Source organism: Thamnophis elegans, chromosome Z (assembly GCF_009769535.1).
Source record: "Thamnophis elegans isolate rThaEle1 chromosome Z, rThaEle1.pri, whole genome shotgun sequence".
In the NCBI taxonomy this organism is placed as follows: domain Eukaryota; kingdom Metazoa; phylum Chordata; class Lepidosauria; order Squamata; family Colubridae; genus Thamnophis; species Thamnophis elegans.
In genome coordinates this window covers 139,221,616-139,249,176 of record NC_045558.1, presented here as the reverse complement: position 1 = coordinate 139,249,176, position 27,561 = coordinate 139,221,616, and the positions used below count along the sequence as shown (strand labels likewise).

Sequence of the window (27,561 nt, the reverse complement as noted above, 5' to 3'; positions counted from 1 at the left end):
GTCTGTCTGTCTGTCTGTTCCTGAGCAGGATAACTCTTTGCAAGTCGGACAGACAGGGATCATCTTTGGTGTTTGCGTGTGATGGGTGCAGTCTGCAATATGGCTGACAAGATGCTGGCTTCTTGTCAAAGCGAATGAACAGGAGGGTGTGGAAGAGATGAAACACCGGTAAGAAAATTTATCCCCCAACAGCCCACCCCTGTCAATATACCAGTAACAATTCACAAGGGAGACGGTTCATTTGTCAAGAATAGATATTTATTATAGGATGGTATGACAATCTCAATATATATATATATATATATATATATATATATATATATATATATATATATATATATATATATATATATATATATATATATATATTTATTTATTTATTTATAAAAGTACATTCTAATTCATACGAATTGTGCAGTGATCCCCTGTCTGTTTTACATGAAAATTAAAAGTGCTGTAAGTCCCCTTTAGGGTATCAAGATCAGGTAGATCATTCAGACCCCTCCCCCCCAAATCATTACAATGATGAAACGATGACTATAATTGAGACACAGAGAAGTATCCACAAAGATATACGTCATACAGAAAATGACATGACAAAGTAAAACAACATTTCACCATGGAGCTAAGCTGTAAACAACTGTTTCAGCTTACATGGAATCTTAAGGCTATGATACAAAGCAAGGTTAAAAAAAAATTCCAACCCCTCTCAAATAAATCCTTTCTCCTTTTCGAGAGGTAGATGTAGAAGAACAGCATCTGTCTTTCTATTTCACCTGGAATCAGAAATAAGATAAAAAAATGTTACTGTAAGAAATTAGATAGATAGATAGATAGATAGATAGATAGATAGATAGATAGATAGATGGATGGATGGATGGATGGATGGATGGATGGATGGATGGATGGATGGATGGATGGATGGATGGATGGATGGATAGATAGATAGATAGATAGATAGATAATAATAACAGTAGACTTATATACCGCTTCATAGGGCTTTCAGCCCTCTCTAAGCGGTTTACAGAGTCAGCATATTGCCCCCAACAACAATCCGGGTCCTCATTTTACCCACCTCGGAAGGATGGAAGGCTGAGTCAACCCTGAGCCGGTGAGATTTGAACCGCTGAACTGCTGATCTAGCAGTCAGCCTGCAGTGCTGCATTTAACCACTGCGCCACCTTGGCTCAGATAGATAGATAGATAGATGATAGATAGATAGAAGAGATGATAGATATAGATAGAAGATAGATTAGGTAAAAATAGATAGATAGAATATAGATGGATTAGATAGAGATAGATAGATAGATAGATAGATAGATAGATAGATAGATAGATAGATAGATAGATAGAAGATAGATAGATAGATGGAAGATAGATTAGATAAAGATAGATAGATAGATAGATAGATAGATAGATAGATAGATAGATAGATAGATAGATAGATGATGGATGGATGGATGGATGGATGGATGGATGGATAGATAGATAGATTAGATACAGATAGATAGATAGATAGATAGAAGATAGATAGATAGATAGATAGATAGATAGATAGATAGATAGATTAGATAAATATAGATAGATAGATAGATAGATAGATAGATAGATAGATAGATAGATAGAAGATAGATTAGATAAAGATAAATAGATAGATAAAGAGATAGATAGATAGTAGATAGATAGATAGATAGATAGATAGATAATGATAAATATAGATAGAAGATAGATTAGATAAAGATAGATAGATGATAGATGATTGATAGATGATAGATGATGGATAGGTAGATAGGTAGATAGGTAGATAGATAGATAAAGAGATAGATGATAGATAGACAATAGATAGATAGATGATAGATAGGATAAAGATAGATAAATAGATAGAAGATCGATTGATATATGATAGATGATAGATTAGATAGATAGATAAATAGATTGATAGATAGGATAAAGATAGATAGATAGATGATAGATGATAGATGACAAATGATAGATGATAGATGATAGATAGCTTGATTGATAGGAAAAAGATAGATGGTAGTTGATAGTGATAGTTAATAGTTGATAGATGATAGATGGATGATAGATAGATGATAGATAGATAAATAGATAGATAGATAGATAGATAGATAGATAGATAGATAGATAGATAGATCACTAGATGACCTATGTTCTGATCTAGGCTTCCTGATACAGTAAAAAGCACACACAGTCCCCCAAATCCTCTTTTTATTTCAAAGGCTGTGAATTATGTTCATTCACAGCCCATAATGAGTCCCAAATAGTTGCAAAGAGTCCTACAGTAGGCTGCCAAAGTCTTTCTGGAGAAGGCTGATAGGGACCCGCCTTTATCATCCTTGACACACTGACAAAGACTTAATTGGCAATTTGCTTGGCAAGGCCACACAGAGCAAAGAGTCAAAATAGATCTTCAGAAGGTAAACTGACCAACATGAAGTTGCTTTCTGCAAAGGCTCATGTGCCTTTGCTCCTCCTTAATGTCCTATGGGAGGGGCCAATCGCCTCCAACCCTTACTGTTCTTGCCTTCTGGCAGCTCTGCACATGCACACACTGGTAACAGGGGGAGCCTGTCCCTCTGCCTCTCTGCTGACCGACTCAGGGGGGCTCCAGAGGCAGAACATAACTTCCAGATGGCCATGACCCCCTCTGTGCCTCCAATGCAGAGCCCTCATCTGAGCCTTCCCCAGACTCCAGGATTGGCCCATGTCCCTCCCCAACCTCCTCGCTGTCCAACTCTGCTGCCAGCTCTACAAGTGGAGTACAATGAATTACCTTCCAACTCTGTTGATCATATATCATATAGCTTCATATTATTAATGTGATAGATACATCCATTCCAAAAGGGGAGATTGATATCTACATAACTGGAGGTTAAAGTCTACTTGTTCTCTATGTAGAAGGCATGATCAAGGGCATCTCACTGGCACATGTTCTACCGTTTCTCTTCTATGTGTCTTACCTTGATGACGGTCACCGTGGCACTGTAGAAGAGGCTCACTAGGAAAAGAATGATGAAAGTGGAAAGGATCGACGAGAGGTTTTGGAATTCTTCTTCATCCTCCGAGTCCACCATGCCATCTATGTAACCTTTGGACAATACATGAAGGTCTAGAGTTCAGAAAGAAGTAAGGGTGCATTGAAACTAAACAGCACATATGATAAGGGTAGTTTGCAAAAGCCATGAAAATGTTACAGAGCGGGGAAGATGCGCTTTGCGAGAAGACAGAGAATGCCAGATGATGCCCAATAATGGTGGAGAAAAGCAGAGGTGAGCCAGCAGGGAAAGAAGAGTTGAGCTATTTTAGGAAAGCTTTGGCATGGTGGGAGATGGCCTTTCTTGAGATTATCCCAAAGAAGGACTTCAAAGGGAAGGGGCTCTACCTTCTACAGATGTCTATGGAGATTTTCGGTCAATCCAGGACATGGTGGTAGCCAAAGGTGTTTTATCAAAAGGCAACGGGTTTTTTTTTGTTTTCTCCTTGAAGGCATCTCACTTCTCATTCAGTCGGAACTGAAGAAGATCCTTGGATGAGAAGCGAAACACCTTCAAGGAAAGTCCAATTGCCTTTGAGAAAGCACCTTTGGGACCACTGCTCGCTACAGACTTCTAAAGACTGTTTTCAAAGGAGAGAGGAAGCTGAAGAATTAGGGTTGAAGAGTTACTCGGCCCACCGCATCTGCTCAAGTCAAACGCTCCTGCAGATTTGCAGGAGGAAAGTTGAGATGGACAGGTTGGGACAGGATCAGGGATGGAATTCAGAGGTGGGATTCTGCCGGTTCGCACCGGTTCAGCCGAACTATCAGTGGTGATGGCGCTGACGTCATCACCAGTTCAGTGGAACAGGTAGCAGAGGCCAAGCTGACATCATCATCACGCATGCACAGAAGGTCCTGTGCATTCCCCGAAGCACGCTTCTGCTACCGAACCAGTTGCGAAGAAAATAAGATTTCATGACTGGTGGGATGCTACACGCTAACTTGGAGGCAAACAGATGTCTCATTCTTTGGGTGTCCTTGGAAGGGATGGTTTTGTTTTTTAAAAAATATGTGCCATTAATTTGAAATGAATCTGAGTCTTTCAAAGAAGTTGCATTCAGTCTAATTGTAAAGAAAGTGATAGTGGTTTTGATCAAAAGTCTCTGGTAAGTTTTGTGGCTTGTTAGAACTGAATTTGTGGTTTATGATATTTCAAGTCAGCCTTCTACCCTTTCCATCAGATTGCCGTGTTTTATTTCGTCCAACTGGCTGGGTAAATGCCAATGTAGGAGCAAATTGGATCATTCTGAATTCCTCTTCCCCAATATTAACTGAAGTAGTAGTAGAAGTTGCCTTGAGTACAAAGGGATATTATTTGTGTGCTATCTGAAAACAATCTTGGCAGTTAGAACAATTCATCAGTGGAACGTCTTGCCTCCAGAAATCGTGGAGGTTTTTAAGAAGAGATGGGACAACATTTTCCTGAAATGGTATCGAGTTTCCTGGGGATTAGACTAGAAGATCTCCAAGGTCCCTTACAATTCTGTTATTCTGTAAAATGAGCTATAACAGGGTAATTAGGTAACTAAGTCACAGCCACAGGGACTTCCATTTATTCAAAGCTATTGGGAGTTCAAATTGGCTGGCCTCCCTATTGTGATTTTTGAGTTTAAGATACCAAGTATTGGTTATGGATTTCCCAGTTGCAATGTATGGTGTGAAAGTTGGACTATGAGAAAGGCTGTGAGCCAAAGAATGGAGGCCTTTGAACTCTGGTGCTGGAGAAGACTCCTGCAAGTCCCTTGGACTGCAAGGCGATCAAACCCGGTCAGTCCTGGAGGAGATCAACCCTGACTGCTCTTCAGAAGGCCAGATCCTGAAGATGAAACTCAAATGCTTTGGCCACCTAATGAGAAAAAAGGACTCACGGGAGAAGAGCCTCATGCTAGGAAAGACTGAGGGCAAAAGAAGAAGGGGACGACAGAGAATGAGGTGGCTGGATGGAATCACTGAAGCAGTTGGCATGAGCTTCAATGGACTCCAGGGAATGGTAGAGGACAGGAAGGCCTGGAGGAACATTGCCCATGGGGTTGTGATGGGTTTGGACATGACTTTGCAACTAACAACAACAACAACATGTCCAGTATTTGGCCGTAAGATGAGGGTGAGGATGAATTTTGTCTTTTCAAGTGCTGTGGTTGATGAACGCATACAGTAGTTTAACATTACTGAGAAGCTACGGTGAATATAGGACAGATGGGACTGGCGATAGCAGCTTTGAATACTTATGTATCTTCCCTTGAGTACATCCTCATGAAATATAGATGAAATAGTTTTCCTCAGTTATATTATTGTCAATATTCTTTCTCATACATTGGGAGAGAAGAAAGATCATTCAGGGAATGGATCACCATGCCTTCAATGATTTATCCCTGTGGGCATCAACTTCTTTTCCTTATTCTGTTCTTTGAGGAGAAGGAATAATTGTTTGGCCTTTATCTGGCCTGGTGGCCATTTTAGGACTCTTAAAACTCACAGATAAGAATTTGTCTGGAGTATTTTTAAGGGAATCACAAGAGTACCTCAGAAAGACATCAATTTGCAGTTTATGCTGGTTGGATTTGCTTCATGGGGGTCATCAAAAGTTTTGAAGCATTTACCTGCCTTCAAGAGTAAAGATTATGGTGGGCCACCATGAAAACCTTGGGCTCTCAAGTCCATTTTCCCTAAAAAGGGAAATTATACTTTTTAAAATTAAGAATGTTCAGTGTTATGGGGTTTTCTTAAATAATCAAATTAAACCAAACCTTTATTGTCAATGCACAGCATATGTACAATGAAACGGAATAAAAATTCAGTGTATAATTTTCAGGGTGTATGGAAAAGTTAACCAGCTGATTGTAGATCTGTTTAATGCATAAACTATTTAATGTTTTTTTTTTCTTTTTTGAAAAAACAAGTCAATTTGGGTACATTTAATCTTCTCTCTTGTCAAGATAAAGTAATCAATTTTCTTAAGAATGCTGGAATGTTCAGTTTGGTTAACCCAATGAAGGGGTGTGTTCATAAATGTTTGTGATTTGTTAATTTGTTGTGGGTTCCTTGGATAATTTAATTAAATGGTATGGATTTTCAACCTTCAATTTTCGATCTCATTTTAATGCACCTTTTATTGCCCCGAAGTTCTAAGTATTTGATCGTCTAAATTATTTTCATGATCATAAACATTCACGATGTATCAAACAATGGTGGCTTTCTTTTAAAACATTATTTCTCTTTTTATAGAAGAACATCTGTATGCTGAGAATTGTTGATATGGACTAGATTAAGGTAAAGGTAAAGGCTCCCCTTGCACATATATGCTAGTCGTCCCTGACTCTAGGGGGCGGTGCTCATCTCTGTTTCAAAGCCGAAGAGCCAGCGCTGTCTGAACATGTCTCCATGGTCATGTGGCCAGCATGACTATAAGCCAAAGGTGCATTGAATGCAATGTTACCTTCCCACCAAAGGTGGTCCCTATTTTTCTACTTGCATTTTTACATGCTTTCAAACTGCTGGGTTGGCAGAAGCTTGGACAAGTAACCAGAGCTCACTCCCTTACGCGGTGCTAGGGATTCGAACCGTCAAACTGCCGACCTTTCTGATTGACAAGCTCAGCGTCTTAGCCCCTGAGCCCCTGCGTCCCTTATTTTCATGATTATAAACGTTCACAATGATTCAAACAATGGCGGCTTTCTTTTAAAGCATTATTTCTCTTTTTATCGAAGGACATCTGCGTGCTGAGAATTGTTGATATGGACTAGATTATTTTGCAGCAAAACCTCAAATCTTATCCCCTTGTTTTATGTTGTGTAACCAAGCTGTGTATCCTCTTTGTTATATTGGGGTTTGCAGTTTTTACTTCACTTAGAACTGAAAGAAACTCTACAGATTGTTTGGAACTGAGTGAAACCTAAGATGCACGATAGAGTATTCAACATTTATCATGTTTCTCCGAAAATAAGACAGGGTTTTATTTTCTTTTGATCCTCTAAATAAGAACTTGGCCTTATTTTCGAGGAGGTCTTATTATTTTTGAGGTGCAGGAGGCGGCGAGCGTGATCACCTCATGGCTGCTGCTGTGTTGCAATATTTTCAGGGAGGGCTTATTTTCAGGGGAGGGTTTATCTTAGCGCATGCACTCAAAAGCCCAATTGGGCTTATCATCCGGGGAGGTCTTATTTTCAGGGAAATGGGGTATTTATTTGTGTTCCTATTGAGGCAATCAAGTTCCTATGCTCTGTTTAAAGATCTGTCGGGGTCTTATTTTAGTGTGTTTCATAAAATCCTTTCTTAAGAACTTCTTTGTCTTGTACAAAGGATGGAATTGTTGCCCCAGATAACTTCTGACAAACACCCAATGTTTGAGGCATCTCCTTGCCTGTAAAACAAATTAAAGGGAAGAGAATGGTCCGAGGATGTGCCTCTAAGAATGGTATGATATGAAAAGACGAATCACCCCAAATTGGACATTGATGTGGGGAGTGGATAATCGATGACAGTACAGAAAAGGGAAGCTGTCTGCCAGCTTTCTAAAATAGCTTTTCTCCACTTTGATATACCCGTGTTTTCCTGGAAATAAGACAGGGTCTTATTTTGACCCCTCAAAATAAGCGCTTGGCCTTATTTTTGGGGAGGTCTTATTAATTTTGAGGTGCAGAAGGTGGCGAGTGTGGTCACCTCATGGCTGCTGCAGTGTTGCAATATTTTGGGGGAGGGCATATTTTGGGGGAAGGGCTTATTTTAGTGCATACACTCAAAAGCCTAATCGGGCTTATTATCTGGGGAGGTCTTATTTTCAGGCAAATAGGGTAGAGGTAGCACACCTTCGAACAAGGACTGTTGATGGAAGGAGATGAAGTAGAGGAGTTATTGCCCGAAGGAATAAATGTGAAAAGATGAAGGTGCCCGAGGAAGTCAGAATTTTCACTACTAGCTTGTGCATCGTCACAATTTCTCACAAAGAGCCAGATTTTGTTTTTCTTTGTTTTGAGAAAAAATACTTTATTGCAAAATATTTAATTCCTTCAGAAAGAGGTGGCCAGATGCTGGGTTTAATGCTGACACATCCTTCCTTAAGAGACCTGCCTTCATCACTGAGGACTTTCCATTGAAGTCTCAGTAACGAAGCAGAAGAAAACAGAGGTGGGTGGGAGAGAGAGCCAACAAAGGTTTCTTGAAAGAAATTAGGCTGAGTAGCAGGGGCTGGAAGCCTCAGAGAGGACTAAGGAGACGTTGACAGTGGATGGTTTACCCGTGTTCTTGTTTATAGTCTTCTGACTTGAGTTGTAGGGGAATTCTTCATGTCCCACCATGCAAGTGAAGGAACTTCCATCATTCCACTCCTGTGCGTTGACGGTCAACATGCTGTAGGCAAAATACTCTTTGGATGATACTTTGGACTCTGCTATGGGTTTGCTGGTGAAGTATGTTGATTCGCTGACCGTCTTTTCATTCTTGAGCCAACGCACAAATAGGTTGCCGGGATTGAAGCCTTTGATGTAGCAGATGATGGTAGCGTCTTCGTGTAAATTCAGCTCTTCTGTTGAAGGTGGATAGATGTAGAACGAAGGAGGTTTGGGTTTGCCAACTGAACAATGGGAAAAGAAAAAAGGGTGAGCATACATTCGCAGACATGTATTTAGTACACATCATCGTGTTTAACTGTATTGCATTGTCCTGCATTGGTGACAGGAAGGGCATCAGGCCAGTTAAAATGCTCTTCTAGCTCCATTCAGTTGCTCAGACTCCACCCCGTAAGGGATTAAAGGTAAAGGTTCTCCTCGAACATATGTTCCCGACTCTAGGGGGTGGTGCTCATCTCCATTTAAAATCCAAAGAGCCAACGCTGTCCGAAGACGTTCTCCCGGGTCACGTAGCCAGCATGACTAAATGCCGAAGCTGCACAGAACGCTGTTACCTTCCCACCAAAGGTGGTTCCTATTTTTTTTTACTTGCATTTTTACATGCTTTCGAACTGCTAGGTTGGCAGAAGCTGGGACAAGTCACGGGAGCTCACTCCATTACGTGGCGCTTGGGATTCGAACCACCAAACTGCCGACCTTTCCGACCGACAAGCTCAGCATCTTAGCCACTGAGCCACCGTGTCCCATCCACAAGGGATTATGGAATCATTGAAAGATAATGATCCTATTTAACTGTAGCTGCTTCTAGGTGATACCACTCTTAAATGTATAAAGACATTTCTCTTTGTCATAGGACAAAGATTAGTTCATTGGCTTAAAGGTTGACGGTTCACACTTGGCCAAAAGAAGCCAGGTCTACTTAAGGTAGACCAGAGAAAGGACCAAAAAAAAATTGCTATGGAATAATGAGACCAGAATTAGATGCCAAGGCATCCCTTTGCCCATTCTGCCCATCTATAGAAAGGTACCAATCAAGATCAATGCAGGTTGAGAAAAATTACATTTGTGCTGTCTGTCAATCTGAATAGTCTCAGGTTGTACACAAACTTTTTCCTAGGGGAAGGTGAGAAGGTGCTTTCTCTCCATACAAGAAGAGTGGAATTGGGGGGGGGGAAGATGTTTGTAGACCACCATGGATGTGGAAACTGGATTCTCATGACATGCACTTGACAGGAGTTAAGGAGGAGTCACCAAAAACCAGATCAAGAATAGGATTCATGGGGATGTCAATCCAGGTAACTGGAGAAGGACAATTTGGGGGTATCCTGAAGGATGTACTAAGGATTCTGGTTCTACTATATCCATGAGGTTAATCTCATTTATCTGGAAACCTCCTGGAATGAGTGACACACACACCCCCCGCCAATGCTTTGCATGGACCAACGCAACTAGAAACTTACCAATCTCCTTCCGCAGGGGTTTTTCTATTGGCTTGACAAGTACGTCTTCAAATGTCACTTTGCAGATATAGGTATCCTGTTTGTTCCATTCTGATGCACACATGGTGGCTATCGCATCGACATAGTAAAAATCATTGCCCTGGCCTAGGAAGTTGGTCATCACCGTGTGTAGTTGCTTGTGGTCCGATGCTCGTGTCCAGGTGACATTCAATTTCGAATACTCCGAATTAAGGGGGATATTGGAGATCCTGCAGGTCAGGTTGGCTGAGTTGGTCAGGAACATGTCAGCAAAAGTTGGGGGGATGGTTTCCACGGTAACGTCTTCACAGTGACCGGGGTCTTCTGGGAAATATCAAAGCAAAATTAAGAACATTGTTCCATTGTACAATAAACCAGTAAATTGTACAAATTTTTCTCTACCTTTCCCATATTTAATAACAAACATATTGTGGAGCTGCGTATGTTGCGACTGCTGTCTTCTGATTATTAAAATGTGTTGAATAAGTAGCTAACAACTTGATTAATGTAATGCAGTGGGTGGTCCATTAATCATGTACAATTAGGTGGGGGAATAAAATTGTATCAGGGACCTGTCCCTATGTATCTTTTGGAAATATATAGATGATCTCTTTGGATTTATCTCTGAGAGCTTTGACGGGGTTTTCAGAATCTGTCAGGGTAGATTTGTATGGAAGCATAAACGTTTTTTTAAAAAATCTAAATCTCAATGATGAACTTTGAAATCGGAACATTAACATTAGGTAGCTACATACGATATTGTCAGGCCCGCGGCCATCTTTCTTTGGGATTGTTGGCCTGCCACATTTTCCATTATTCTACTATGCATTTTCTATTGTGGGAAAATGCATTGTAGATGATATGTAGCTATAACAACATTCTTTCTAGAAAGCCAAGGTCATCCTTTGTCTCTGCACTTCTGCGTCTGACCGGAACTGGATGAGTGAAAGCTGCCAGCATTGGCAGTGGGAGATTGGACCATGTGATGGACTTGTAGGTGTGGGGGCAAGATCTTAAACTTTCAACTGGGTGGGGGGAAAGGGGAAGCTTTCAGATTCGGGTTTTCCCAGTTGTGCCAATATGGCTCTCTTAATAAATTGGAACTTTGAGCAATACTTTGCCTTGGACTCTGATTTACTTTTGGATGCTATTTGGAACCTTGATGGATATTCTGTTCTTCCTAGCCATTTATTAATGAGGAGCATGTGTTTTCTTTGTTCATATTCTAACTAGGGCACTTCAGAGAAAAGAGAATGCTCTGCATTGACGTCAAAACAGAGGTGAGTGTGTTGGTTTCTCGGGGATCTGTGAGCTTGTTTGTTTACAGAGGGAACTAACATCAGCAGTGCAAACCCCACTCTCTTCTAGCATTGATGACGTTACTTAGTTTGGCTCAGGAAACGTCTGCAAGAAAGCAAGCTAGCTCAGAGATCGCCAAGGACGTCTTCATTTCAACCCTGAGCTACAAATATTCTCCTTTACAGGTGAATATATGTTTCCTCAAAAATAAGACCTCCCCGGATAATAAAAGCCCAATCGGGCTTTTCAGCGCATGTGCCAAAATAAGCCATCCCGTAAAATATTTAAATGCATGTGCAGCCGGTCCAAACCATTTCCTGGAGGGGAAAGGGGGGGAAATGTCCCATGTGCACCTGCCATCCACATGGAACAGCCTTGAGGAGGCCGCTCACACAAATCCTAGCTACCACACCCCTTCTCTCAGTGGCAGCCGCAAAAAGAGCCCAGAGACATTAGGGCTGGCAAGAGTGTGCCAAAAACAGAGACAGAACCTCTGGCCCTCTTTGGATCAGCTGATCAGTAGCCCAAGGGCCGAGGGGCCTCCTGCACCTCAAAAATAATAAGACCCCCCCCAAGCGCTTATTTCAGGGGGTGAAAAGAAAATAAGACCCTGTCTTATTTTTGGGGAAACGCAGTATCAATATTAATCAATAATAATTAATATTATTATTAATAATATTAATAGTATCAATAATAATTAATATTACTGAATTAATGGATGCTCTCAGAGGCATTGGTCCCCGGTGAACCAAAAATAGGTATAGAATGTGGGGTGGATGTGTATATACAAAGTTTCGCAGCAGACCCCCCCAAACTAAACAGCTGAGTGTTTCATCTAAAGGAGCATTTGAGGAAAGAGGTATCCCATAACTGGCCACCTTGCTCTGATTCTTGAAGAAGATTCCACTTACCTCCGCAGAAAGATAAGATGTTGAAGGTCTCCGAATGGTTGTAGGCCTTGCTTTTCACGTCACAGGCGAACTTCTTTTCAGAAAGCCAGTCTTCCTTGGTGATGACAAGTTTGCTCCACACGGTGTATCCCCCATGGCTATTTGGGACGGCTTTGGCGGTGGTGAAGCCGGTGGTGATTTCTCGTTCCTCCTTAAGCCAACGGAGCTCAATGTTTGGGGAGCAGAGGTCACTAACTTCACAGGTGACAGTGGAATTTAGGTAGCTACTGGAAAAGGCCCTAATAATTGGTGCCCGGACGAGCATCATAGGTTCCTTTGCTGATGATCCCCCATCTGGAGCATTGCAAGAAAAAAAATGACGATTGGGTCAAGGAATTTCAATACCTTCAAAGCATAATGTAAATGATGATTCAGAAGTGGCAGTAATGTTGAGGGACTTACATGTTCAGTTCTATCAGGGACACCAACTAGTTAAACTGAGTGATCTGCTGGCCTTTGATAATTGAGAAACATATCTGTATCTACTGAAATATCTTAGAAATTGGGATCTAGGGAAATGAGGATGAGTGGGGTTTAGCCCCAGACCCCAGTCCCATATTCAGAGAACTCATTTCCCATGGCCAAGAAGAAGCCACGTTCAACCTCCTCTATAGTCAGAATGTGGGCTTTCAAGGGAAATGAAAGTATCGCAGTGTGCCTATCGTTCAAAAGAATTAATCACCCAGGTAGAAAATGTCAGGTTTGAATGAGACTATGTTAATTATCCATTGGGTTAAGCAAAGGAAATTACCATATTTTTCGGACTATAAGACGCACCGGAGTATAAGACACATCATGATTTTGAAGACGTAAATAAAAAAAATAGTTTTTGCACTCTGCAGGCCTCCCAAACCCTTGGCATGCCTTGTTTTTTTGCAAAAAAAGGGCATGCAAAGCTTTGGGAGACTCGTAGAGTGCTCCTGGGGGATGGGCCGGGAAAATGAGCAAAAACTGCCTGTTTTTGGCTTGTTTTTGCCCTCCTCAGCCCGCCAGGAGCACTTTGCAAGCCTCCCAAACCCTCTGCACACCCATTTTCGAAAAGGGGGTGGGGTTTCGGTAGGCCAAAAAAATGCTACATTCAGTGTATAAGACACACAGAGATTTTCACCCTCTTTTTTTGGGGGGGTAAAAAGTGCATCTTATACTCCGAAAAATACGGTAGGTCTAGTGATTTAGGAGGCAGGCTAACTTTTCTACATGCCCGTGTTGCGTCTAGCTTCTAACGTCCTCTGATTGGCTGCCTCATGAAAGTGCCCTACGTGTTCGTGGGTGGCATGGCTGACAGAGTAAAGGAATTTCACTTACATTGTCGAATAACTGGGATTGATGGCTTGCCCTTGGGGTGATCGGCGTGGCAATAGAACGTTTTATAGCTATCCCAGTCAGTCCGGTTAACTTTAGCCTGAGACGCTGTGGTGTACGTCCCACCCGACAAGATCGATGGAAATTTCATGTTGTCGATATTCTTGATGTCTGTAGCATTCCAGGAGAAAGTGATGGAGTCTGGCAGGTAATTCTTGGCGAGGCATCCGACGACGATCTGGTGAGAGCCTGAGTTGTCCCCGGATGGGATGAGTGGGAAAAGAGAAGGGGCCTTTGGGGGTTCTGAGGGAGAAGAAAAAAAGGATGGCGGGTGTTGAAGCGGTTACACGCTCGGCTGGGATCGAGCGCACGAAAGGAAGCATGCCTTGCTCTTGCTGGGAAAGGAAGAGAAAGCGAACAACTCTCCGTGTAAGCGTTCCTCGATTCAACCAGGTTCTGCGGAGTGCATGTCATGGTTTCACGGATAGACTCAAGTTAGAGGCAAGCTTCCAGGCTGAAGTTTTGCCTCACTGGATCCCTAACCGGTTCTAACCGTTCATATGGATCTCTCCTTCAACTGACCATCCTCTGTGTGAGCTGAGATAGGAGGGTTAGGAAGTATGAACAGAGGTGCGAACATTTTACCGGTTAGCTGCCCATAGCCTGAGATTCGTGGTTTGCCAGGAAATGTCATAGGAGATTTCAATCAATGGGACCACTTCCCCAGGATTGTTATAGGAATCCCTATAGAGAGCAACCTTGGGAAAGTTTATATACTTAGAAACTCATATTTAGAAACTGCCCATCTCTTTCACGGAGGAAATATTTTGTATTCTTATTGCCGCAAACTGGATGGATTCTAAACAGGACTGGAATCTCCTTCTAAGGAGATAAATTTTCAGATTCATGAAAGCAACAATGGTCAAAAAAAACCCTCCCTCTGTGTATTCCCCCATGGTGACGGAAAGACGGAATCCTTAAGAACATTTTGTAAAGTAGCATTTACTCAGAGGTCACAGACAAACTGACAAGGTATTTCCAAGTCTAGGGAAGAAACCGAGAAGCAAAATTTTAATCTCCTTCAGGCCCCACGCTGAGATTTGAAAGTAGTCAAAGCATTTCTTCTCCAAAAGATAGAAGCAGATCTCAAACTTTTCTCTGAGACCTTGTTGTCAAAGCTAACATACACACACACACACACACACACACCTCCCTTTTGGGTGTCAACTATTTGAAGTAGCCCAGATGAAAAACCAGTATCATGAGTTCTAATACTCCATTTACTGTAACAGAATTGTCTAAGTCCCCCACCTTCCTTTAGTTTCTAGGGAATGAGGGAGGGTCTCTTCTGAGAGACTTCCCACCCATTTTTCTGTGGGCTGAGATGTCTCTTAGTTGACCATTGCCTTCCACATTCTGCCTCCCTTTCCCCTTTGTCCTCCCCTCTCTCTCAAGGTTCTTCCCAGAGAGCTTCAGAAAAAGTTTCAGATCCCCCTGTCTGAGGGGAGCTCTCTCTTTTGATTCTTAAAAGCTACGTTTTAGGCTCTAATTCCCTCAACTCTCCTGATTTCTTGCTTAGAAACACGTACATCGCACACCAGAGTAGTGAACATACCTCATTCTCCCACCGCCTATTTCCCCCATGCCAACAACCGTGTGAGTGATTAATGCAAAGTCCACCCAGCCAGTTTCATGCGCAAGAATGGCCTAAAACTCACAACGTTCCAGTTTCTAGACCAGCAACTTCCCTGCTACACTGAACTGATTCAGATATTTACCAGATGTCTTCTACAGAAGGGGCATAACAATAGTAGAATGGGTAGAATTACTGGGACATAATAACAACTTCCCATTTCACTTCTGTAAGAATTGCTTTGCTCCTGCAAGAATGAGAATTACCTCCGCCATTTGCTTCTACCAGTGATCTAACTCCTGTTATCTTGATTTTGTGGATAATTTTGCCTGGTGCAGGGATATGTCGTGGCCTGGCAGGGTTACATTGGGCAAATACCTGTATTGCTAAGCACTCAGCCTTCACTGTTCCTTGCTGCACAGCCAAAGCAGGGCTACAAGGAAGGCATGGGCCAGGGGGACAGAATTGGGTACTAAGCAGATGCCTCCAAAGGTATAAAAAGATGCCATATCTTCCCCAAGGTGTGACCTTTAACTGCATGCTCTTTGTCTGCATCTTGTGGAATGGTCTACCCAGCTCTTCTTTGTACAAATACAAGCGGTTACTTTTTCCAAGCCTCTTCTTGGGTCTCCCTCAAAGCACAGTCCATGAGACTCAGTTCCTGCTTCTCCTTTAAACATGGAGAACAAGCAGGGCTCAAACTTTCACAGTGACCAGAATGAAAAATGATTCTACTCCCTCTCCAAAGGGGATCCTTTCATCCTCCATCCCAATCCAAACTGATCTAGTTCTGTTTTTTTTTTTTTTAAAGAATACTTTGTGCGTCAAAATCAGGAGGGGAAAATTTGTTTCGGCCTGAATGTGACTGTACTTTAAAATAACAGTTATTAAACCCTGGTTACTGGTTCTGTGATTTATTGGTAGCTCGGCTTATTGGGGTTGGATTAGAAGACCTCCAAGGTCCCTTCCAACTCTGTCATTTTGCCTTTTCTGCAGCTGACTTACTGCTAGAACTTTTCACACTTCCTAACCCTGTAGCATTTCAGAAGGAAAGTCCCCATCTGCTCTCTGGCATCGTAGTGCAGAAGAAAACCATACAATTTACAATGCTAGACCCTGGCAAAATAATTGTACCCTGCCCACCCAAAGCTTGAGCTGATGAGTAGTGACTTTCTAGAACAGTGTTTGTTAAGCTCGTCCGCCTTAAGATAATTGGACTTCAACTTTTAGAATTCCTTAGCTGCATGGGGAAAGTGGATGAGGTCGAGTAACACTGTTCCAGGAGGCCAGGCGGGGAGAACTTAGCTGCTTTCTCTTGAATTCTCTTTTTTTGGGGGGAAACACATTTTTGTAAATTTTTTGATACATATTTTTAACTTCTTTTATAAGCAAAGTATTGCCCGGGTTTTCCCCCTTAACCTTTTCTCGTATGCATAGTTCATTTTACATCATCTTTCCATTCCTCATTTCAGCAATATTATTTTCTTCCCATATTTTCCATCTTACTTTTAATGTCTTTTTAGTAGGTAAGCAGTATTGTTTCTTGCCCCTCCAAATTAATCACATTTAACATTTCAATTCCATCTATTATTCCGTTTTACTATAGATAACATATATCCTCAGGTTTAGTGTACATTTCACTTAATGATCCACAGTGAAAGGCATTAATTTATTTCCCTCACATCCTATTAACTATAGATCATTGGCAATATTAACATATTTCATTTTATTCTACTAGTAAATCCTTTTTCCTTCTTCCCTCCTTTCCTATCCATTTTTTCTTGGCCTCCTGACTTCTTCTAAAGCTCATGTGTAATCAACCAAGTCAAATCATTTATCTAGCTGAGTAAAGGTAGCTATTCCCCCAACGTCCCTCTCCATAATTCATACAAACTCTACTCTCCTGCCGAATTCAAGACACAGCGGGTAACTTTCTCATTCTCCTATCGGGGCTCTTGAATTTTAGGAAGCTGGGAAGCTGGCTGTATTTTACCCAGCCCTCACAAACCATTTCTCCAACCTTGGAGCAGCGTGGGAAAACATGAGGTGCAACCTCAAGGTTAACGCGAAGGGTTGCACATGTCCAAGTGGGATACTACACCTCAATAAAGGAAGGAGAGGCAGAAAAAAATGCTCACTGCTTTCCCCCCAATGCTGGGGTCTCACTGGCAGCTTGCAAACTCTATGGCTTCAGGGAGATTTAGGAGCAATTAGCTCTTTTTCCCTCCCCCCCAAAGCTATAGAGTTATCTCCTAGAACAGCCACGAGTTTTAGAGTAGGGAGAAAAGCTCCTCAGAGCTTTTTTCTGAAAACTTTCCAACTTCTGGAAAGCAAGCACTCTCCTACTAAGCCTGGCCATGTGGTCCAGAGAAACGGAATCCTCTCTCAACCTTCTCCATGCCACAAGTTGTCATGGTGTCCCTCAGCTGACCCTCTGGCCACTATCACAAAACAAGCAGATTGTGGAATTAACCTGATTTTCAAAGCTATAGAGTTATCTCCTAGAACAGCCACAAGTTTTAGAGTTAGGGAGAAAGGCTCTTGGAGCTTCAGAGCTTTTTCTGAAAGCTTTCCAACTTCGGGAAAGCAAGGACTTTTCTACTAAGCCTGGCCAAGGGGGTCCATCTTTCTCAACATTCTCCATGCCACAAGTTGGCATGGTGTCCCTCAGCTGACCCTCTGGCCGCTATCGCAAAACGAGCAGGCTGCGAGTTTGCACAACACACCGAATCATAAAACAACCAGACTGAATCTGTACAACAGATTGTAAAAATCAAACAAACTATAACCCAAGTTAACAATAAACAAGTCAAACTGATCTTGGGCTTCTAAGGGTTTTACTTGACCGCTACACTTTGTGAACTCAGCCTCTGCTTCCTCCTCCTTCTCTAGAAATTTGAGAACAATCATCCACCTTTTAGCTAAGGGACTCGCTTGGAGTAATTCCTAGAATTTGCAGAGCCCTAAATCGCTCGGTAAACCAGCTGAGCCCCAAGATTAAACAGCTGAGCTCTGGCTTTGGAGAGGAATACGTTGGTTGGGCTCCTCCATCCTAGCTTTAACTTTTTAATCACCTGAAACAATGCCACATTTGAAAGGCTTCAACATCTCAGCAAAAGCTCCTGCCCAAGAACCTGACCACCCCAAATGCCAACATGACAGCTACCCTAACAGCGAATCCAAAAATGCCAATACATGAGCTCAACCAGAGCTCAACCAGAGCTGGGCTTCTAATGAGCTGCTGAGATTGCTAGGAACTTTCCCCCATCATGCCAGGCTGAGCAAGAAACATTTTGGGGGCAAAGCGGTAAGCTGCTAGGCAATCTCAGTTCAATTTCTCCCAAAACGGCAGCTTTAGAAAGCTTGCAGCTTTCCAAGCTGACGGGCGAGCTTTAGAATTTCTACACAGTAGCTCGAGCGTTCCCCATCCCGATTAAGGTAAAGGTTTCCCTCGCACATATGTGCTAGTCATTCCCGACTCTAGGGGGCAGTGCTCATCTCCGTTTCAAAGCCAAAGAGCCAGCACTGTCCAGAGACCTCTTCATGGTCATGTGGCCGGCATGACTAAATGCCAAAGGGGCACAGAATGCTGTTATCTTCCCATCAAAGGTCGTCCCTATTTTTCAACTTGCACCTTTACCTGCTTTCAGACTGCTAGGTTGGCAGAAGCTGGGACAAGTAACGGGAGCTCACTCCGTTACGTGGTGCTAGGGATTCAAACCACTGAACTGCCTACCTTCTGATCGACAAGCTCAACGTCTTAACCACTGACGATTAAACCCACCGCTAAATGGGGTTAAACCCACCACTAAATGGGGAACCCTTCCAGGTTTGGGGGGGGCTAGCTATCACTACCACCCTTGCTACCTCTGCAGTTGAAAGATTGACTGACAGATCTCCCCGTTGAGTGGCGGGTTTCACGGAAAGCTAGTCTTTCCCTCCCAAGCTTCTCTCTGCTCTCAAGGCTTCTCCCAGCTATGGAATCGCCTTAGCTGTTAACTCAGCATGTGCTATTCCTCCTAGCTAGCACTGGGATCAGTACGAAAGATTTACGGCTTTCCTAGCACCCCTAATCCCAGCTAACCCCCAGCGGTAAATGTCAGGGGCATGCTCCCAAACCCAACGCCAGCTTTCGGAGAAACGACTGAGAAATCGCCCCGTGATTGCTCAAACCAATTCTCAGTAGAGGAAAGAAGCAGCTTGGCTGATCTCTTAGCTTGAAGGAGAGGCCATCTCTGTAGGGTTTTTTGGAAAGCTTAGGAACTGTATGCTCCTAGCTCAGGGACCGGTTTCTGAGGATTCCATCCCAGAGCGAAGGAGGGAAAGCATTCACCTGGTCCATAGCTAAGCACTAAGCTTGGCTGTACATACCTCCCTGCCTTTTGCACCTACAATACGAATGAGCGCCTAGCCGTACTGTGGGATTCAGGGAAGTGAGGGGGTTGCTGGTACCTAGTTTTTATCAAGCTCTCTCTCAGTGGAGGGTAAGGGGGGGTGCAGTAAGGCACCTTATGATGGCTGGTGATCCCTAGCTATTGCTGTAAAAATATTATGGCTAGGAAAGCTAGTATGCTTGCTCAATATTTAATAAGCTGGGCAAATGCTAGGAGCTTTGAAGACCTTGAGTTACGAATGTGGGGCATTTGATGGTAGTCAGCACTGATTTCGCCAAAACCTACAGAGCTGGATTTGGAGAAAAGTGCTGCTAGCTTTAGCTTTTATCTAGGTGAGCACCTGGCTTTGGTGATCCCTTCAATCTCAGCTCTAGCTGGCCTTCAGGGAAGCTACGGAGAAAGCTGGCTTTGGAGAAAGCACTCCTAGCTTTAGCTGAAGGGATCTTTGGAGATCCACCTAGCTTTGGAGAGTCCTGTCATCTCAGCTCTAGCTGACCATCAGGGAAGCTAAGGAAAAAGTTGGCTTTGGAGAAAGCTCTCCTAGCTTTAGCTGAAGGGATCTTTGGAGATCCCTTTGATCGCAACTCTAGCTGTCCATCGGGGAAGCTACAGAAAAAGCTGGCTTTGGAGAAAGTGCTGCTAGCTTTAGCTGAAACTTTCTTTTTATCAAGGCGAGCACCTAGCTATGGAGATCCCTTTGATCTCAGCTCTAGCTGGCCTTCAGGGAAGCCATGGAGAAAGCTGGTTTTGGAGAAAGCACTCCTAGCTTTAGCTTTTATCTAGGTGAGCACCTAGCTTTGGAGATCCCTTCCATCTCAGCTCTAGCTAGCCTTCAGGGAAGCTACGGAGAAAGCTGGTTTTGCAGAAAGCACTCCTAGCTTTAGCTGAACCTTTCATTTTATCTAGGTGAGAACCTAGCTTTGAAGATCCCTTTGATCTCAGCTCTAGCTGACCATCAGGGAAGCTACGGAGAAAGCTGGCTTTGGAGAAAGCACTCCTAGCTTTAGCTTTTATCTAGGCGAGCACCTAGCTTTGGAGATCCCTTCCATCTCAGCTCTAGCTAGCCTTCAGGGAAGCTATGGAGAAAGCTGGCTTTGGAGAAAGTGCTCCTAGCTTTAGCTGAAGGGATCTAGCTGACCATTGGGTAAGCTAAAGAGAAAGCTGGTTTTGGAGAAAGCACTCCTAGCTTTAGCTGAACCTTTCATTTTATCTAGGCGAGCACCTAGCTTTGGAGATCCCTTCCATCTCAGCTCTAGCTAGCCTTCAGGGAAGCTATGGAGAAAGCTGGCTTTGGGGAAAGCACTCCAAATACCCGTAGCTGAACCTTTCGTTTGCTGTAGGCAAGCACCTAGCTTTGGAGAATCCTGTGACCTCAGCTCTAGCTGACCATCAGTGAAGCTACAGAGAAAGCTGGCTTTGGAGAAAGCACTCCTAGCTTTAGCTTTTATCTAGGCGAGCACCTAGCTTTGGAGATCCCTTCCATCTCAGCTCTAGCTAGCCTTCAGGGAAGCTATGGAGAAAGCTGGCTTTGGAGAAAGTGCTCCTAGCTTTAGCTGAAGGGATCTAGCTGACCATCGGGTAAGCTAAAGAGAAAGCTGGTTTTGGAGAAAGCACTCCTAGCTTTAGCTGAACCTTTCATTTTATCTAGGCGAGCACCTAGCTTTGGAGATCCCTTCCATCTCAGCTCTAGCTAGCCTTCAGGGAAGCTATGGAGAAAGCTGGCTTTGGGGAAAGCACTCCAAATACCCGTAGCTGAACCTTTCGCTTGCTGTAGGCGAGCACCTAGCTTTGGAGAATCCTGTGACCTCAGCTCTAGCTGACCATCAGGGAAGCTAAGGAGAAAGCTGGCTTTGGAGAAAGCTCTCCTAGCTTTAGCTGAAGGGATCTTTGGAGATCCCTTTGATCTCAACTCTAGCTGTCTATCGGGGAAGCTACAGAGAAAGCTGGCTTTGGAGAAAGTGCTGCTAGCTTTAGCTGAAACTTTCTTTTTATCAAGGCGACCACCTAACTTTGGAAATCCCTTTGATCTCAGCTCTAGCTGACCATCAGGGAAGCTAAGGAGAAAGCTGGTTTTGGAGAAAAAGCTCCTAACTTTAGCTGAACCTTTCATTTTATCGAGGTGAGAACCTAGCTTTGGAGAGTCCTGTGACTTCAGCTCTAGCTGACCATCAGGGAAGCTAGGGAGAAAGCTGGCTTTGGAGAAAGTGCTTCTAGCTTTAGCTTTTATCTAGGCGAGCACCTAGCTTTGGAGATCCCTTCCATCTCAGCTCTAGCTAGGCTTCAGGGAAGCTATGGAGAAAGCTGGCTTTGGAGAAAGTGCTCCTAGCCTTAGCTGAAGGGATCTTTGAAGATCCCTTTGATCTCAGCTCTAGCTGACCATCGGGTAAGCTAAAGAGAAAGCTGGTTTTGGAGAAAGTGCTCCTAGTTTTAGCTGATCTCTAGCTGACCCTCAGGGAAGCTAAGATATGGGTTCCAAGAGGCTAAAGCCAAAGAAAGAGAACTGCTTCTACCTTTCCAAAGCTACAGCTTAAGGTTCTCCAGCTGTTTTCTAGCTGAGGGGTTGCTAGAGCTATCCTGGAGCTGAAAAATATGAAGCTCTCCAGCAGACTAACTTGCTGAAATCCAGGGCTTTTTCTAGTTACATTCGAAGGCATAGCTGAGTAGGAAGCCAAACATCTTTTCAAAAGTAGAAAACATGTTTCGGGGACACTCAGAGAGATTCTCCCCAGCCTGAGCTATGATTGTCTCAGATATAGCTAAAGCTTTTGGGGTTGAGAAGACCAAGCACAGCATCTGTAGAACTTCTTCTGGCTAAGCTTTAGAGACACTAGAAGGGTTTAGCTTGCTATCCTAAAACTCCAAAAAATGTATTCAAAGGGGAAAGACATTGGATGGAAAAATCCTGGGATACTCAGAGCATCCCAGATGTTTGGGAGTTAAGATGCTGAAGAGGGCTACTAATTTTGCACTGAAAAGAATCTCTGTCTATCAATCAATCAATCAATTCAACAATCAATCAACCAATCTTCAAAATAAATATTGCCCTTAGAGGGGTTTTAATAAGCCACCATTTCTACTTCATAAACAATGTTAACTAAATAGGAATGTTAATTAACCATGTACTAAGTTTCCCGCGGTCTATGCTGTATGAACTAAGACAAGTAAAATAATATCTATCCTCAAACAAAATTCCTAAAATGACCAGTCCTTTCTTAAAATTATTCAGAAAAAGAAAGATGGAAATTTCAAAGAACAGTCATGATTATACTCTACCAAATAAATAAAATAAATTGAAACTCTGCCATAGAGGATAAGAACAGAACAATCTCAATTTAAAACATAAATAAATAAAGTGGGCTTTTTTCCCAATGAGAAAATTGAAAAACAACCTTCTTAGTGACTTTGGGAGAAACACTTGCCCCCTAAAAAAAAGAAAAATTCTGATTCATGCCACAAAGTCATTCTTTTCTAAAAAAAAAAACACCACCCCAATCAAATTAGTCATTTCCCTCATGAGTAATTCATTAAAATAATAATAATAAAACAATGCACTGTTCAATAACAACCTTAATGCAAAATTATGAAGAAATATTCCGCTGGTACAAAACAAAAACATCATTAAAATAAATGGCTATAATAATCAAGTGATCAAACAATGTTAAGGCGTATTAATTAAGTAAAATTGGTTGTCATAATAAACAAGGAGAAAATGTGTGATGATTAAAGCCGAATCCATACAAATAATTCTGCTTTTTCCTTACCATTTTAGTGCGTGGTTTCTAGATGAAAAATGTGCAGAAACTGCCAGCAAAAAACCAAATGCCTAAGGAAAAAACTTAACTTTTTTTTTCCCCTTGTTAAAATTAAAACATGATAAATCACATTTATTTTTGGAAAAGGGAGGAGGGAGAGGACTCGGGAAAAAAAACAGGTGTTGTTTTCGAAACACTTAAGGGTTATTTTCAGCCATCCAGAATTATTTTAGAAGCCCCAAACTCTTTCAGATGAAACTTGAGTCTTAAAATATACTAAAACCGAGAAACGAATCTATCGCCACCTGTTCTCTGAACATCCCAGAATATTCTGTTTTCTGTCAGGCTATTTTAGTTTCAACCCCCCCTCCCTCCCAACTGCAAATAAACACATTCATTCTATTTTTTTTAAAAAAAAAATCATACGGATTTTCTATTTTTTAATTTTATCTAACCAGCATTTTATTCTGTCTTTTCTACTTTTAAGTCTGTTTAAAGGCAATTAATTCACAATTTTACTCCTGCTTAATTCAAATTGGATTCCCCCTCCCAAAAAAACTTAATTAATCTCCAGAAATCAATCTCATAATGAACAAACCACTCAATAACTCCCATAAAGATCAGGAAATAAAATAATAACAGTGTATAATAATAAAAAAATAACCGAAGAGAGAATTCATTGATACATTAAGAATTATCAATTTACAGCAGAAAAATTTAATCGTCTAATATGTTGCATGAAACAGGTTCTAACAAAAGGACATTTCTTTAACTCTTTAAAGAATCATAAGACACTTTTTTTTTCATTTTCCACAGCAAACTAATAATAACAATAATAGAAATAAAGAATGGAAGAATTAAAAGAATAGAGGACAAAAGGATATAGGAATGGGAGTCAATTCAATGCAGAGACAGATTTATGCTTCGTAAATGATATATCTAAGGTTCTATTCTATTTTAAATTGAAATAATTGAGGCAAACAGCAAAAGAAAAGAGGAAGGAACGAACTATTTCATTTCTAACGCTGATATGTGACATTTTTAATCCTTTGGTTTAAGTATCTCAGAAATTAAAAACAGTGAGAGAATGAAAGAGTGGGTTTCTTCAACAGAGGCAAAATCCTTCCAAATTAATAAAAGTCCTCTTACATATAAGAAACATATATATGATTTAGAAAAAAAAAGAGATTTACCTGTTGTAACGGTGACTAAAGTTCCTCGTCCCCATTGGAGACTTGCACATTAATATAACTGTTAAATATATACTTAACACAATCACTGAGGACTGGACTGGAATAATATTAAGTAAATCCAATGTTCATGTCAAATATGAAGTAAATCCAATTTCATGTCACAATTGTGAGGTTTCCTCTCATCATTTAGAACAAATCTAATGAAATTTCAGTAGGATTACATCTTTCTCCATTTCCAAATCACACAAACTATTTTTTTTTGGGGGGGGGGAGAATACTTAGAACCCAATTTTGTTCACAACAATCTTAGTAAATTCTTTCAAAAAATCCTCCAACATAAATGATAAAATGTCATTTTAGGAGAAAAGGGACAGAGAGAGAGAGAGGAGTAGACCAAGAAAAGAAGAAAAAGAGTCATTTTGATTTTTGGCTATAGAGATTTCAGTTCTTCCTGGAATGAATTCTAGTGAATCCAAGAAAACTGCATTAAAATCACGAAGAAAAACTCACAAAAAGAATAACTTAGAAAAGAAGAATAATTTTTTACCTGTGGAGACGGTGACGGAGGTTCCTTTTCCCCAATAGTCAAACCAGTTGTCACAATGAACAATTGTCATCGGCTAATCATACAAAAAGTTTGACTATTGGTTAAGCCAAACCTTAATCTTAATTCGTCAATTATCCTGACAGAATATTAATACATGAACTATATTAGAAATATAAAAAATAATATAAAATATATTAAAATTCTGTCACTATAAATGATGAATATCATATATATATATATATTTGTACATCCGTTTGTATGTTCTCGAATATTATATATATAATATATATAATATTCAAGAACATAGAAACTGATACATAACTGAATAATAAAGAAAGAAAAAAAGAAAAGACAGACAAACTCAAGGAAAGGATAACAAGAAATAGAGAGAAAATGAACCAAAAAGATTAAATTTTTTTTGCATATTTACTTGGCAGTAAACGGACTCTAGTGGTAATTACTTTGAAGTCATCAATTATCAAACAATTCTCTAAAAAACATTTATTCTGAAGTTACTCTTCAAACCTATTTAAAACGTCAGCCTAAAAATGACTGAGAAACATTAAAAAATGCAGGTTTTTTCCCCCGCGTATATATATATATATATTTGTACATCCGTTTGTATGTTCTCGAATATTATATATATAATATATTTGTACATCCGTTTGTATGTTCTCGAATATTATATATATAATATATATAATATTCAAGAACATAGAAACTGATACATAACTGAATAATAAAGAAAGAAAAAAAGAAAAGACAGACAAACTCAAGGAAAGGATAACAAGAAATAGAGAGAAAATGAACCAAAAAGATTAAATTTTTTTTGCATATTTACTTGGCAGTAAACGGACTCTAGTGGTAATTACTTTGAAGTCATCAATTATCAAACAATTCTCTAAAAAACATTTATTCTGAAGTTACTCTTCAAACCTATTTAAAACTTCAGCCTAAAAATGACTGAGAAACATTAAAAAATGCAGGTTTTTTCCCCCGCGTAGGGAAAATGTCGTATCGCATGTTTGCAACTTCATAACCAACTTTCTGTCCATCTGGCCGAAGTACAAATTTCAAGTTGGGTTATTTTAATTTACACTCAATTTTCCTGAAATTAAGAAATTACCCTGTCTTTTAAATGAGATTCTGGAATTGCTTATGCCCAGAACTTTTAACAGTGCCACAGACAAAATTTTAACATCCCTTAGAAAATTAAAGCATAAAAAGAAAGAAAAAAAAATCCAAATGAATAACAAATACATGGAAAGAATGATAAAAACATACCTGTGCTGACTACTACGGATGTTCCTTTACCCCAGATGTCGAAGTAGTCACATCAGGCCAATCAAATCCAAATCATGTACAAAAACCTCACGAAGAATTATTTTGTCCTTCCCGGACCATGAAAAAGCGACTTAATTTATATAAGTCCAAAACAAAAATAACTTTTGAATGGTTTAAAATGCTAAGAAACTACATATAAATTGTTCGGGACTAATTAGATTACTGAAGGGAAAAAAATCCCTACTTTGTGACAAAAATCTATATTGTGGCAGAAAGTTTCTAGACTTAGCTAGATCTAGTAAAAACTTTGGATGTTTGGTGACACTTATTATAATTTTGTCTGCAAAGGATGTACTCAATTTTTTGACCCCTTAATGGCTAAATTCAGAAGAACAATTTGCTTTAAAAATCCTATTAGAATAAGCATGTTTTGAAAGGATTCACAAAGAAGAAATTTAACTGAGCCTAGAGAAACAATGATATATATATTTTAGGAATAACAAAAATATGAATAGTCACGCAAAGATATTAATTAAAACCCTCACTGTTTCCACAATGCCCTTCCCAATAGGGTTGCTTATATCTACGAACATTGAAGTGTCACAGACAAAATGTCATTTTGAAAATGGAAGAAAAAGAGGGAAAAAACTCCAAATTAGTAACATAAGGTAGAAAAAATGATGGAAACATACCTGAAGTGACTACGACCGATGTTCCTTTACCCCAGTACTCGAAGTAGTCACATCAAGTCAACCAAGTTTAACCCATGTACAAAAACTTAATGAGGAATTATCTCGTTTTTTTACAGACCGTGGAAAAAGTGGCTAAGCCCTATTAGATTCTGGGATTCATTACTTAGATTTGGAGATGGATAAAATCTTTGAGGCTAGAGAATCATTTTTTCTCAGGAATATCAAAAACAATAAATAAATAAGGCAAAGACATTCATTAAGAGGTCACCATCTCCGTTTTCAAAACATTCTTTCTGATATGAAGGCTTACAGATCAAAATTCTAAGAGTGCCACAGACAAAATTTTAGAGAATTAAAGCCAAAAGGGGAAAAAAATCCAAATTAATAACAGGTGAAAGAGGTAAAAAGAATGAAAAAATCATACCTGTGCTGACTGTGACCATGGTTCCTTTGCCCCAGTAATCCAAGCCATCACATCAACGCAACCAAGTACAAGCCATGTACAAAAACTTAATAAGGAATCACATTGTCCTTTGCCAACCATCAAAAAAATGGACTCAATTTATAAAGCTCCAAAGAAAAATATCCTTTAAGTGGCTTATTACATTTTTGGTTGCAATGGACAAACTTGAAA

General features: G+C 40.7%; 2 gene segments (V, D, J or C); both read right to left on the bottom strand.

Moving 5' to 3' along the window:
- Window positions 1–27,561, bottom strand: part of LOC116522036 — a gene marked incomplete at its 5' end in the record, with an annotated part of 222,029 nt that overhangs the window by 193,344 nt on the left and 1,124 nt on the right.
- LOC116520891 lies at window positions 390–27,393 on the bottom strand. The segment is given in 7 exon segments: window positions 390–776; window positions 2,982–3,109; window positions 8,292–8,627; window positions 9,864–10,205; window positions 12,092–12,424; window positions 13,436–13,735; window positions 27,352–27,393. Coding segments are annotated over 7 exon segments (1,467 nt in total).